Source organism: Colias eurytheme, chromosome 12 (assembly GCF_061535395.1).
Source record: "Colias eurytheme isolate Ceu_HAF_F1 chromosome 12, ilColEury1 Martin Lab GWU primary, whole genome shotgun sequence".
Classification (NCBI taxonomy): Eukaryota; Metazoa; Arthropoda; class Insecta; order Lepidoptera; family Pieridae; genus Colias; species Colias eurytheme.
Window position 1 is genome coordinate 3,632,303 of NC_142991.1, and position 14,476 is coordinate 3,646,778.

At 31.9% G+C, this 14,476-nt stretch overlaps 3 protein-coding genes and 1 long non-coding RNA gene across 6 annotated transcripts; 3 read left to right on the top strand and 1 right to left on the bottom strand.

Annotated features, from left to right (window-relative positions):
- Positions 1–919: 919 nt before the first annotated feature.
- On the bottom strand, positions 920–3,397 carry Cnep1r2 (CTD nuclear envelope phosphatase 1 regulatory subunit 2). 2 transcript variants are annotated; one of them, XM_090108132.1, is made up of 4 exons: positions 3,210–3,397; positions 2,930–3,001; positions 1,970–2,104; positions 920–1,154 (listed from the first exon to the last, which is right to left on the bottom strand). In XM_090108132.1, exons 1-4 carry the CDS (start codon positions 3,235–3,237, stop codon positions 991–993), a joined length of 399 nt encoding a protein of 132 aa, XP_089964258.1. In that variant the 5' UTR covers positions 3,238–3,397; the 3' UTR covers positions 920–990. The 2 variants fall into 2 exon arrangements, with proteins under 2 accessions (XP_089964258.1, XP_089964257.1); XM_090108131.1 differs by having other exon boundaries at positions 2,930–3,013.
- Positions 3,398–3,502: 105 nt separating this feature from the next.
- LOC149903876 (enoyl-CoA delta isomerase 1, mitochondrial-like) lies at positions 3,503–8,608 on the top strand. Of its 2 annotated transcripts, none has more exons than XM_090107871.1 (5): positions 3,503–3,615; positions 5,662–5,897; positions 6,370–6,516; positions 7,399–7,611; positions 8,128–8,608. In XM_090107871.1, the coding sequence occupies exons 2-5, from the start codon at positions 5,673–5,675 to the stop codon at positions 8,380–8,382; spliced, it is 840 nt and encodes a 279-aa protein (XP_089963997.1). In that variant the 5' UTR covers positions 3,503–3,615; positions 5,662–5,672; the 3' UTR covers positions 8,383–8,608. The 2 variants fall into 2 exon arrangements, with proteins under 2 accessions (XP_089963997.1, XP_089963996.1); XM_090107870.1 differs by lacking the exon at positions 3,503–3,615 and adding an exon at positions 3,652–3,782.
- On the top strand, positions 3,652–13,300 carry LOC149903877 (enoyl-CoA delta isomerase 1, mitochondrial-like). Its single transcript, XM_090107873.1, has 5 exons — positions 3,652–3,782; positions 9,909–10,144; positions 10,905–11,051; positions 12,368–12,580; positions 12,902–13,300. The coding sequence occupies exons 2-5, from the start codon at positions 9,920–9,922 to the stop codon at positions 13,154–13,156; spliced, it is 840 nt and encodes a 279-aa protein (XP_089963999.1). The 5' UTR covers positions 3,652–3,782; positions 9,909–9,919; the 3' UTR covers positions 13,157–13,300.
- On the top strand, positions 3,887–4,861 carry LOC149903878 (uncharacterized). Its single transcript, XR_016457319.1, has 2 exons — positions 3,887–4,145; positions 4,664–4,861. It is a non-coding gene; the product is annotated as an uncharacterized LOC149903878 (long non-coding RNA).
- Positions 13,301–14,476: the final 1,176 nt, after the last annotated feature.

Sequence of the window (14,476 nt, forward strand, 5' to 3'; positions counted from 1 at the left end):
AATAAATATTAACTTTAGTATTAGAAGAGGAAATTTTATACATACAATATAACTTGATTACTATTGCGTTAATATATTATGTAGTCAGAATTAAAATGATATCGTGTGTATAAAATCCTCATATTTATGAGACTAAGGGTGCACTCACACACATCAGTCACCGTCACGGCACGTCACCGGACAGGATTAAAAAAAAATATGTATCAATAGTTCTAGTATGACTCTGTTCCCACATGACAGTCGCCGGCACGAAATCTATCAGTGACGTCCCCGGTCAGGCACGTCAAATAATCTTTCCATACATGTATCATACTTTTATCCCCACTCACCCGGTGCCGTCACGTCTCAGTTCAGTCAGCGTCGTGCTACCGTCAATTGCTACATGTTCTCTAGCGTGACACACGTCTAATCACTGACTAACCTGATGTATGTGTTCAATGATTCAGTCAAACCGGCGACGTAACTGACGGACAACATGACGGTGACTGGTGTTTGTGGATACGTACACAAACCGTCACCGATCAGTCATCGGTGACTTGACGGTGACTGATGTGTGTGAGTGCACCCTAAAAAGTCCGGAGATTAGAAATAAAATACTAGATGAAATGTTTGAAATTATAAGTCGCAAATTCGAATATTACTCTGTTATAATAATTATTATTGTCTATTTGAAATGCACTGTCATTATTTATATTTACTTAATATTAAACTTGTGATATAATTGCGCTATTAGATTGCAAATAAATACATATTTTAAATTTCCTATATCTATTTCTATGTAATAGTGAAAATGTATAGTGAAATATTGCTGCTTCTTAAATGTTTCGATACCGTTACGTCGTTTAGGGTTAATTTTTTAAGTTTTCAACTATTTATTGTATATAATAAACACACCAAAGTTATAAATAATAAACATGAATAGTATCTCATAAATTGTTTTATTTGATAACCTTAATGAATAGGATAGAAAACAATTGGAACTTAATGGAACTAGTGACTAAGACAGGTCATGTTGTTTGCTGGCCGAGGTTTGAGGATCAGTTTTCCTGTTTCATCGCATGACATGTTGAAATCATTTAGCACTGAACGAGTCCTTGCTGTTATAATACTGGGCGCAATCACTTTCCTATGTACTCCCATCATGAATAACAACACTGGAAAAAATAATTAAACATCATTAAATAAAATAGTCACCATGAATTTTGGTTTTGTTTGCACAAATTAACCCATTGACCACCGATCGGGCCGAGACACAATAGATTTTCTATTGTGTCTGTGATCCGAGGACTGACGGATTAAAGGTAAAAGGTAGTTTATTGTGTAAAAATACACAATGTATGTCTGATGTCACAGGACAAAGGTTGATCAATTAATTATTATTATCAAATCTAATTATAGTACAATAATTAGAATTTTCTAACCACAAAGAAATAAAATTAAATAATTTTAATAAGTAATTACAATTATTACTTATTGCCCTAATAAATCAAATGTACAATTGCTCATAAAAGGACACACACTTTAATGCATAGTATTATTTGGAATGTAGGGTTATTTCGAAAATATGCCCTTTTAACACGAAATAAACTTATGAATATAAAACTATGGAACAATGCGTCGATTATTATAACAAACACCAGCTTTGTATCTATACATCTATACAAATATTATAAAGAGGAAAGGTTTGATTTTTTGTTTGTTTGTTTGTTTGTATGAATTGAATAGGCTCCGAAACTACTTGGCAGATTTGAAAAATTCTTTCACTGTTGGAAAGCTACATCATTTCTGAGTGACATAGGCTAGGTTTTATCCCGGAAATCCCACGGGAACGGGAACTATGCGGGTTTTTTTTTGAAAACGCGGGTTAAGCCGCAGGCGGAAAGCTAGTTAATTATAAATTATTAAATCCAGTCTTCACATTTTTCTGAAGCACCTAGTTAATATAAAATGTAAAATTCATAAAAATTACCTAGCAGTGTAGAAGTGACAGCGAAAAAGGGGTGATTCCATAGTGACTGTGTGAGTGACACCACCGGAGTGAGGGGGTCCGTGAGCCAATGCCACGCGGCAATTGCAGTACACAGTGACACTGCCGCTAATACAACTGAAACATTTGTTTATTAGCATTGAGATATACATATTATGGAGACGACACCGCCTACATCACTTATGTTCCGCTCAACATACGCCATATGGCGTAACTGCATGCTCATTTTTTATTTGTTTTAATGTGAAACGCATCAAATATGCCTTCGTGTGTGTTACGATATTGCACAAATAATACAAATAATACGGAAAAGTGCAAAGGAATAACTTTCATCGGTAAGTACCTAACTAGATAATAATTCTTAAAACTTAGTTAGAGCAAAAAAATGGTGCACAGATTTTGTTTGTGGTGTCTTCTCCATACGTAGTAATATTATTTCAATGTTTATTAGTCACCTTCAAAAAAGATACATAGCATAAAGCTAAGCCAGTTCCCGCATGTCTTTATGTATGTATGCTTACTTCATTAAAACTACACAACGGACTTGGATACTTTATATTTAATAGATAGTGTTTCAAAGGGAATTTTTAGCATATAATTTGGCTGAAGCTGCGGGCGGAAGTATAAATAGTATAAAATAGTAACTAGTAAAAAGGATATGCAAAATATTATGACTGTGCTCAATTTCATTCAGAATGAACATCAATCTATATAAATTTTCACAAATAATAGTAGGAATTTACTTACTATGATAATTAAATTATTATTTTTCTTTTTTACTTAAATGTTCTAAAACTAAATGTATTGGATATTTTTATGAATATTTTGTCTAGAATAATTTTGGATTTTCTTAACAATATTTTTTTTTGTTATTACTTCACACAGACAAACAATAGTAATGGCATTGAACATGTATTAAACTAGTAAAATTAGTGAACTTACTTCTCCATCTAGTGGTAGCAGGCTGCAAGCAAGCTATGACTTCAGTAAGCCGCCTCTCAAATGCCTTTAAGTCTGTAAGAACGGCTTAGAAATATTAGATTTTGTTATTATTGCAATGTCTTCAAACAAACGACAGTTTAGGGAAATACATCATTTTCTTTTGTATGGCAGATCACGAAAAACATTTCAATTATTTGAGAGTCTTGAATATAAACTAATTACATGGTAATTAATATTTTAGAAGGCGTTTTAATTTGAAATGAATGTAAAAACATCTTACCATCACATGCAGTTTGTTCTAACGACATTCTAACTTATAAATCGTAATGACACATTATCAGAAAGTGGTATCCTTACATGTAATTTGATATATAAGCTTTATTTTATCTGGTTTTATAGAAATTTTTGATCTGATAAATCAGAAATTAATATTTATTCGATTTGACATCGGATAAGCGACTTGACACTGATTACTGATACCTGACAACTGACAAGTGACAGACAGAATGAAACGCGACGTGACATTGAATCGTACCTAGACCACAGATAATTGCAAATTTGCATTGGTTTGCAATCTTTTAGCAATCATTCATTCGCCATGAATAGAAAATATGTCATAAAAACTAAAAACTAAAATAAATTAAGTTGTGCGGTCATAAAGTTGCATACAATCACAAAATCACTTGGTAACAGAACTTTTAATTTACTTGAACGGAAGTGGATCGGAACGGAACTTAAACGTAAACAATATTTGACAAAATGCCAAGTAGATAAACTAGATTAAATTGTTCCAATTTCAATTTTCAAGTCCAAAGGTTTATTTCAATTTTTTTAAGACAACAAGTACATACCCGTAAGTACCTATCTATTTTATTTTAAAACAGGTATATTCACTTGAACATGTTATACTTTAATATATTTAAATTTTAAAGTTAATCTATATAAGGTCAGGTGGGGTAAGTGAAACTCAGGGGGAACTGAAACGCTCATTCATAACTATAAAACTAATAAGTGTATCGATACTTCGCTCTTAGTTGGTAAAACAGAATGGCGATGTGGTTTTATTGATAAAACATAGATGTCGCTATCATCATTTTCTACACCAATACACAAAAAAGAATTTTTTCAACTGTCAGTTGTCAAAACACGAGTTGGAGGAGTGATGTTTTCGGTTTTCGTAAAAGTTTTAAAAGAAGTGTTTTAAATGTACCTAATGGTAAGTACTGAGTAAAAAGTATGTACTATCTAGTCCAATGATTATATTTCGATAAATCCTACGGATAATTGAGTTTTGGCTTTGGTAAAAACTAAACCTAAAAAAGTGTCAAGTGGGGTAAGTGAAACCTAATACACGGGGAAAGAGAAACGTATGTTTCACTTCCCCCGTATCAGAAATCACAAACATTTTTACGTGATTAAAAATGTTGGTGATCATAAATTTACTGTTTGTGTCTAAATGATATTTTTATTTGTTATTAATTGCTTTAATTGCTTAATAACGTAAACCTTAAAATTGGCTTGCATTTTAGTATAAAATTGGGTAACAAATTTGGTGATCATTTAATATTTTTGAACAAAATTTTTTCTTAATTTGGTGATCAGTTAAAAATTATGCCTTTTTGATAAATTTTGATAGATCAAAAATAGGAAGGTATTTTATGGCAAATTGTAAAAATTACGCTTAACAATCGGAGATCGGTTTTATTGTACTCACATTATATTATCTTTTTTCAGGTTACTAAAAGATGCCTCGAAATTATATACGTAAAACGAACAAAGCTGCCTACTCTACAGAGCAACTTCAAGAGGCATTTTAACTTCTATGTGAAAAACATGCAACAACTGAATTATTTCATAGCTTTATTAATGTGCCTGATGCTTGTTTCCGTAATTGTAAGCAAACTTTTAAGTCAGTAAAGAAATTTATTTTTATTTTGTTTTTCATTTCACTACCTATAATTTCTGTTTTAAATTTTATACAAATGTTTGAGACATCTGACCATGGTAACTATGTTTCACTTACCCCAAAATACCTTTTTTGTTTTCTTTTCTAAAACTAAGCCTTATATTGATTGTAGAATATAGACATTAGAGAAACAAACTCTGAATTGTTGCCTTAGTCAGGTAATCGTTGCATAAATACAACATTTAAGTATATTTCTGACGTTTGTTTCACTTACCCCTTTCCAGGGGCAAGTGAAACAAAACCACACTCTGAAGATATTGATTGTTTTCTCGCTTATGGTAAGACTAAAGAGCTGTTTGTCATAACTCCATGAATCATTGGCTAACGGAGAGTACTGTGCAAGAAATGCTACTGAAATTGATTGTCGCATTACTGCGTCAGATGCCGTTACGTTAAAATACAAGTAAAGTATGTTTCACTTCCCCCACTTGACCTTACAGAATAATTGATAGTTTATAAGTTAAATAATTATAATATCAAGATTCAAATAGCAAAACAAAATAATTTTAAATAAAAAATCCCCTTGGTTTAAGTATAAAATGTAGGTGATATAATATTATATTCCTCGCAGTATTAAAAAAACAATTTATCGGACTACTGGTATATTATATTACAATTTTATCAAAAACAATTATTAATAGGTGTTACTCTTAATTTGCGATGTGTATACGATCGCAATGAATTAACTTATCAAAATTAATCAAATATTTACGTGAAAAATATATATTTATGGATCTGTAACAAAAACTATTGTTTATTCCTGCAGTTACCAGCAAGATGATAAGACAAGGAATAAGAAGTTTAAAGCAAGTCGCGCCCAGCGTTAGGGCTATGTCCAGTCAAGCAAACCTAACATGCTTGAATGCTGACAATGAAGGTATTGCAGTCCTAACGTTACAAAGACCACCCGTGAATAGTCTTAATTTGGACTTGCTGCAAGAAATAAGCAAATCGCTGGATGAAGTTGGCAAGAATAAATTCAAAGCCCTGATTCTGACTTCTGTAAGTATATTTTTTTAATAAATTAACCATTTCCATTCTCAATATTTAAAATTTTTTGCTGTAAAAACTAATAAAAAAAAGTTAACAATAATAATTTAATTAACAGTGCAGTGATAGGGAGCTATTATAGAACTCGTATGCAGGATTGATTAGAAGATTAAAACTTATACCTCTTATCTAAGATGCAAACTAAATATATTAAAAAACATTAATTTAACAAGAAATGTACTATATATAATGATATAGTAATGGTCAGTTTCACTACTTCCCAATAATGTTTCTTCCTGATATTTAACAATTTTAGACACAATACCTTTTCATATACTTTTCTCTCAGTTAATATTAAAAAATCTCAGATAAAGCAGAATATACACATAAGATATGAAACCAATTATGTATATTAAAAACAAAACAAGCTACCACTTAAAATGCCTAGGTATCCTTTATCTTAAAAGATATTTATTCCTTACAGGCATCACCAACAGTATTTTCAGCTGGTCTTGATATTATGGAGATGTACAAACCTGATATGAAAAGAGCGGAACTTTTCTGGACAACATTGCAAGAAGTTTGGCTAAAACTCTTCGAATCCAGCTACATAACAGCTGCTGCGATTAATGTAAGTCATATTATATTACATCAGTTATAAACTTATAAAACAATAATCTATTGTATCTTTTATTAGAACTTGATAGGAAAAAATTTTGCATTTGTAAGGAGGGGTCAACAAACGTTCTTGCTTAATAAATTAAAATTAATTAGTAAGAAGAGCATATAAATAAATAAGTTTATGTAAATTCATTGTGAACAATGTATTTGATTTGCATTGACTTAGAATAAATAGTATTATCAGTTAGATTTAATATAATAAGTGAAACCAAACCACTGGTTTCAAGGATAACAGTGTTTACACTAACATCCGTTGCTTACTCATTAAGTCATTAATATTTATTTCTATAATTCAAAATGGATTTAAGAAATGCTAAATGATTTAAACGAAATGATTTAAAAATAGTAACCCATCCAATTTATGACTGTACCAATTGTTGCTTAACCTGAATTTATGTTATTTGTTATTATAGTGGCAATGGAAATAATTCAACTATGAACTATCTATTGCTATTTATCTATCACGGTTCATGAGACACAGCTTGGTAACGGACTAGTAGACAGATAGATAGCAAAGTTACAGTAACAGGTCCAGTTTTTATCCTTTGGCTACAGAACCGGAAAACTTTTTAATTTCCAAATAATATGTACTATGTACACAAAAAAAAGACGGGTTGCACTCCGGGAGTGCCGGCAGAAGTGAAAACTTGATTATTAACGTTGAGCATGTTTGATATTTTGGAATGGTATCCGTCTTACGCTTTTTCGATCAGGTCACGTGTCCTGACGCGAGTTTAAGATTTTATACCCATTACAGAAAAAATGCTCAATGCCGCTAAAGAAGTTTTCACTTCAAAAACTCTATACTAACCAGATTTTCATACTATTCAAGGGCCACGCACCAGCTGGTGGTTGTTTACTAGCCACATCTTGCGAATATCGAGCTATGGTGAGCGGCAAATACACAATAGGGCTTAACGAAACGGCCCTCGGTATTGTAGCCCCGTCGTGGTTCATGGGCACTCTATGTAATACAGTGCCTAGTAGAACGGCAGAATTGGCACTCACTACGGGAAAACTGTTCACTGTTGATGAGGCTTTGAAGGTATGTTTAAAAATGTAGTTGTACAGCAGTGCTTTTTCTTTCCTGGTTTTATAAGTTATAAAGTACGCGTTGCAAAAAAATTAATCAGGCGTGATTCGCTTTCTAAGCTGGGTACTTGACCCACTCCGAGTTATAGTTGCTTTTATTGATATTGTTGTTTTTGTTGAGTTTGATTGTTATATTTTTTGCGTTACATTTGATTGTTATTTATTTTTGTTAATTTTTTGTTACTTACAAACTTTAAAAACAAATGGATGAACCAAAAAAACCGATGTTAGTTTAATTTGCCAACCCTACCATAAGTACCCGTCGCCATCTTCAATTCTCTATCTGCTCGGGTTATTATTATAGCATAGAAATATAATAATATTATACTGTTAATTGTTATTGCATTTTATGTAATCCAACATATTTTAATTCTAATTTGAGATGATGCTTATCAGTCATTGGACTTATTGCAAGTATAGTGAATAGTCTAATGTTAATTAAATTAATTTTAATAAAAAAATTCTTCAGGTGGGTCTTATCGACGATGTTGCGACTGACAAAGAGGACGCGATAAATAAATGCAAAGAATTTATAAAGAAGTTCAACAGGATTCCGCCATTAGCAAGAGCGGTTACTAAACAAAAGTACAGAGCCAGTACAACCCAGTGGTTAAAAGACAATAGGAAAGCTGATGTCGCAGAGTTCTTAGGTTTCCTAAGTAACCCTAAAATACAACAATCCTTGGAAATGTACATCCAGTCTTTGAAACAGAAAGCCAAATAGAACTTTTTATACCTTATATATACCTTGTAGTATAATATAAGATCCTTTTACCTGTAAAATGTAAAAAACGCATCCACGTGAATGTCAATTATTATTATATAATTTTAGATATACATATATAATATATATACACGATTGAATATTTTTATACTGTATGTTAAGTAAATGAATGACGTTTCTTTGTTAGACACAAAGCTTTATCTGAATAAATGATAGTTAATTTTTATTTTGGTTTCATTGTAACACTAGGGTAGTTACGTACCTAACTTTACGCGCAGATTTTTAGTAAAAAAAAAATTTTTGAAGCTAGTTATTTTCGTCTTTCGCAATGTTACCCAAACTGTTTTGATTGTCCTTGATCTCAACAAATTATTATTTTATTTAATGAAAGTACTGTTAAAACCATTGTTGACTCAGAAAAAATAACATCACCTGCGGCGCAAAATGCGGGAATTATCGATAGTTTTTAATATATCGAACGTAGGTATTAAAGAGTAGATGTAGCGAGATTTTTTATGAAAACAATTTTAAAAGAAATTAAATTATCTTAATATCCATTACCTATAAGTAATCGCTCCTACCCAATGTAATAAAAACGTGCAACAATTTAAAATACCTACAGGATATGAATAGGAACGCTAATTAATACCCTATCTACCCAAAAAGATTCGTTTTCATTATTAATTTCCATTATTTCAAGATCTTTCATAGAACAATAGTTACGCGCCAAAACGTACATACGTACATACTTGTAAGCATGGACGTATAAAAAAAGACGGACGGTATATCGCCTAAACATTGAGTGAAGCCTAGTAATGACTAATGGCGGCGACACATCCATGTGTGTGTGCCATGTTGCCATGGCAACAGCTGTCCTGATGACAATGGCGGCTGTATTTTTTTTCTATAAATTTTGCCGTAATAATTTTGTCATTAAAACATTAATGAAATAACTTGCTTCCCTGTGGAATATAATCCCTTGTGTTTTGTTATTTAAAATTGTACTGTTGCGACACCATTTAACCACGCAAGACAGCATTTTAAATATTTTTTGTGAAACAGTGACGCAGTTAATCGGTCGGTAGTTCACGACGTAATGGCGGCCGACTAGCTTACTATGGTGAGAGTGTGTGCGTGTTCATTGTCTTTACACGATCGCTAGCTTACTATTGTGGCTTCACGTTGTTTGTTCGTAATACGGCGTCCGTCTTTTTTTATACGTCCATGCTTGTAAGTATCTATTTTATTTTAAAATAGGTATAATCATTTGAACATGTTATACTTTAATAAATTTAAAGTTATACAATATACAGAATTATTGATAGTTTAGAAGTTAAATAATTATAATATCAAGATTCAAACAGCAAAACAAAATAATTTATCGGTATAACTACTGTTATGTATTGCAATTTTATCAGAAACAATTAATACGATCGCAATAAATAAAATTATCAAATTTAATCAAATGTTTACTGAAAAATATCTATTTAAGGTTCTGTAAAAAAAAATATTGTTTATTCCTGCAGTAACCAGCAAGATGATAAGACAAGGAATAAGAAGTTTAAAACAAGTCGCGTCCAGCGTTAGGGCTATGTCCAGTCAAGCAAACCTAACAAGCTTGAATGCTGACAATGAAGGTATTGCAGTCCTAACATTACAAAGACCACCTGTGAATAGTCTTAATTTGGACTTGCTGCAAGAAATAAGCAAATCTCTCGATGAAGTTGGCAAGAATAAATTCAGAGCCCTGATTCTGACTTCTGTAAGTATATTTTTTAATTAATGAACAATTTATTTTCTTGATTTTCTATTGTTCTTTTGTGTATTAATTAACAACAATAATTTTGCTAATTTTTTTATCAGTGCAGTGATAGGGAGCCATTATAGAACTCGTATCCAGGAGTGATTAAAAGATTAGAACGTCTTATCTAAGACGCAAACTAAATGCATTAAAAAAATGACCTTGAGTCTTATTACAAAACAGTTTTTGTATTTTTCAAATTAAAAATTTATCTTCAATAAAAGACTTTCACAAATAAAAATGATTGCTCATTGTCTGGCTGTTAACTATATACACACACACACACACACACACACACGCACACCCACACAAACTGCATGCCCGAAATGTTATTATTAACCTTATTTAAAAAATCAATTTGTTTCTAATTATTCTGTACTTACTTTATAAAATATGTAAAGTCTACTAGTATATAAGTTAACTAAACAATACTGGCTAAGTCTAGAGAGGAAGGCGTCGATCGTCTCTAGCACAGGTATGTTCCTAGTTGAGGCGATCGTCGTGTCTAATTTGTTTTGTATTTATGTATTGTTTCGAAATAAACGATTTTTATTTATTTATTTATTATATATAAGTATTTATTTAAAATTATAAGTAGTTATGTTTATCAGCCATCTGGTTTATTTATTTTTCATAAATAAAATTATATAACTAATTGTAACTGTGACTTTTCTCCTCTATATCTTAAATCTTAGACTTAGAAGATATTTATTCCTTACAGGCATCACCAACAGTATTTTCAGCTGGTCTCGATATTATGGAGATGTATAAACCTGATATGAAAAGAGCAGAACTTTTCTGGACAACATTGCAAGAAGTTTGGCTAAAACTCTTCGAAGCCAGCTACATAACAGCTGCTGCGATTAATGTAAGTGATTTTATATTAAACTAGCGGTCCGCCCCGGCTTCGCCCGTGGTACATATTTACGTTTTCTCGACATAAAAACCATCCTCGTACTTCAAGGAATATAATAAAAAAAGAATTATCGAAATCGGTTCAGCCGTTCTCGAGTTATGCGCTTACCAACACATTTTGCGATTCATTTTTATATATAAGAGAAGATCTAATATTATATGCGTGTGACGCTTGATTTTAAATTTTATTTAAATGATACAATGTCGATAATAGTTTGACAGTAAAAAATGCGCTGCGCTGCGCTCCGCCATATCCGCGCCGGCCCTTGCACATTAATTTTAATTTGCATGGTTCAAGATGGATTTAAGATAATATGATAAACGATTTAAACGAATGATTAATAAAACCGGCCAAGTGCGAGTCGGGCTCGCGCACAAAGGGTTCCGTAGCAGCAAATATAATAAATTACAGTTAAATCAACCTATCTCAAAAACTATAAGAGATACTTTGATCAAACCAAAAATCGTTGAAAGAGTTAATTAGCATGCATCACCTCTATTTTTTTTAGAATTTTATACCCCGTAGTTATAAAAATAGAGGGGGGGGGACATACTTTTTACGACTTTGAGAGCTGATATCTCAAAAACCGTTCACTTTAAGAAAAATGTTTTTTAGAAAACTTTATATCATTTTAAAAGACCTTTCCATTGATACCCCACACGGGTATGTACATCGAAAAAAAAAATTTCATCCCTCAGTTACATGTATGGGGGGCCCCACCCCCAATTCTTTTTTTTACTATTTAGTGTCATATTTTTGTAGCGGTTCATACAACACATATTCCCATCAAATTTCATCACTGTAGTACTTATAGTTTCCGAGTAAATCGGCTGTGACAGACGGACAGACGGACATGACGAAACTATAAGGGTTCCGTTTTTGCCATTTTGGCTACGGAACCCTAAAAAAAAGATACCCATCCAATTTATGTCCTCCTCTGATACCCATCCAATTTATCTCCTCCTCCTTATCCTCCTATCTCTTTCTTCGGCACAAGAAACACCTTCGAAAGCAAGAAATTTAAAGACGACAGCGAAATGATGGCCGCTAGTGAAGGGTTTTTGAGGATGTAATCAGTTTTTTTTTGTGGAAATTCTGATTGTAGAAAAAAAGAAGTATATTTTCTAGTAAGAAGACGATCTAGATATCTCTAGCATAATTATTTTAACAACAATCACGTTGCTTATTGTTGATTATCATTACTTTTGGATCAACCCATTTATACCCTAGAAAACATTATAGGTATTCATTCAGTTTTTACATTCCAGGGTCACGCACCAGCCGGTGGTTGTTTACTAGCCACATCTTGCGAATATCGAGCTATGGTGAACGGCAAATACAAGATAGGGCTTAACGAAACCGCTCTGGGTATTGTGGCCCCAATGTGGTTCATGGACACTATATGTAATACATTGCCTAGGAGGCAGGCAGAATTGGCACTTACTACGGGAAAATTGTTCACTGTGGATGAGGCCTTGAAGGTATGTTTAAATTAATATAGGTTGCGCTTGCGCCTTCGTTTGCGTGGAGCAATCCACCTATATTATAATTTTGTGAGGATGTTTGTTACACTTTCACACAAACACTACTGAACCGATCACAATGACTCCAGACACAAATTATTATATGTTACGATCTTTCCGTTTTACTATAATCGCAAATATTTTATCAATCTAAAAAGGCTATTATTTAATATTATTGCATAGTAATATAATTTTATTATATTGTTATTGCATTTTATGTTATCCAACATGCTAATTTGAGATGATAATAAAAAAAATTTCTAATAAAAATATTTTCAGGTGGGTCTAATTGACGATGTTGCGACTGACAAAGAGGACGCGATAAATAAATGCAAAGAATTTATAAAGAAGTTCAACAGGATTCCGCCATTAGCACGAGCTGTTACTAAACAAAAGTACAGAGCCAGTACAACCCAGTGGTTAAAAGACAATAGGAAAGCTGATGCTGCAGAATTCTTTGGTGTCCTAAGTAACCCTAAAACGCAACAATCCTTGGAAATATACATCCAGTCTTTGAAAAAGAAAGCCAAATAGAACTTTTTATACATAGTATATCTATGTAGTTAGTATAATGTAAGACTCTTTTTACCTGTAAAATGTAAAAAAACGCATCCACGTGAATGTCAATTAATTACTATACAATTTTAGATATGATTAGACACGATTGTATATTATTATAGGTACTGTAAGTATGTTAAGTAAATGAATGAAGTTTTTTGTTAGATATATTTATCTGAATAAAATAATAATACTTAATTTTTATTTTGGTTTCATTATAACCCTAATTACCTACCTAACTTTACGTGCAAATTTTTTCGAGTCTAAAATAATTTTAAAGGCGTTTTCGTCTTTCGCAATGTTAAACAAACTGTTTTTTATTGTCCTTAATCTCAACAAATTATTATTTTATAATGAAAGTACTGTTAAAACCATTGTTGACTCAGAAAAAATAAATAACAGTTGTGTACGGTTATTTTAAACAATAATGATAACCCATGTTGAACATTCTCGCCCGAAGGACGACATTTTTTTAGATAAAGCATTAAAATTTAAAATGGTTATAAATATTTTGAAGAATTTGTAGGTAATCAAGGTCAATTGCTTTTCTTTAAAGCGTATATTGTATCATTTACTTTAAAAAAATCGTTTATTGCTTTTCTTAAAATAATACATCAGATCAATGGGTTACTATTTACACAGTACATATTGTTGTTGGTTATACAAAAATGAAAAAGAAAGGCTGCGTCTCAGCCTGTCCAAAACTCAAAAGAGCGCTGTTTTTTGACGCCCTTATAATTCTTATTAATTACCTTAGGTATCTCCCCATAATAATATTTACAGGCTCCTGAGAAATCAGAATTCATCGACGAAGTTGCCACAGACAGAGAAGACGCAATAAATAAATGTAAACATTTCTTAATTTCTGAGAGCATTAGGTACTCCCTGAGGGTACTCCATTAGCGAGGATTGTGAACTGTCACAACTCACAAAACAATAGTTTCGCGCCAAAACCTAGTGGCTAAAAGGCACACAACATATATACTCAGGGGAGCAAAGGTAACCGTCAAGCTGACGTGAATGGTTTTATTAAATCTTTGGAAATGTATTTGAAAGGGAAACTTGATAAATATTGTACATAAGTACTTAAATATTTTATTTTAAAATATAATATTTATTTTTTAATTTTGTTCATTATTATAGCTGTTAAGTCTCCAACAAAAATATACACTAAAGATAAATCATTCATTTATTCGTTCATTCAAAATCATAAACCAGGGAACAATAATCAATAAACTATAGTATTTCATGTTATTAAAGATAAAAACATTATGCGAAAAATATAATCCGTGTGGT

Coding starts and splice junctions, on each gene's coding strand:
- Cnep1r2 (XM_090108131.1), bottom strand. CDS start 3,237: ATGTCGTTAGAACAAACTGCATGTGATG. Junction 2,105..2,929: donor TGCTACCACTAGATGGAGAA/GTAAGTTCACTA, acceptor CAAATGTTTCAG/TTGTATTAGCGGCAGTGTCA. Junction 1,155..1,969: donor TGTCACTTCTACACTGCTAG/GTAATTTTTATG, acceptor TATTTTTTCCAG/TGTTGTTATTCATGATGGGA.
- LOC149903876 (XM_090107871.1), top strand. CDS start 5,673: ATGATAAGACAAGGAATAAGAAGTTTAAAGCAAGTCGCGCCCAGCGTT. Junction 5,898..6,369: donor AAGCCCTGATTCTGACTTCT/GTAAGTATATTT, acceptor TATTCCTTACAG/GCATCACCAACAGTATTTTC. Junction 6,517..7,398: donor TAACAGCTGCTGCGATTAAT/GTAAGTCATATT, acceptor ATACTATTCAAG/GGCCACGCACCAGCTGGTGG.
- LOC149903877 (XM_090107873.1), top strand. CDS start 9,920: ATGATAAGACAAGGAATAAGAAGTTTAAAACAAGTCGCGTCCAGCGTT. Junction 11,052..12,367: donor TAACAGCTGCTGCGATTAAT/GTAAGTGATTTT, acceptor TTTACATTCCAG/GGTCACGCACCAGCCGGTGG. Junction 12,581..12,901: donor CTGTGGATGAGGCCTTGAAG/GTATGTTTAAAT, acceptor AAATATTTTCAG/GTGGGTCTAATTGACGATGT.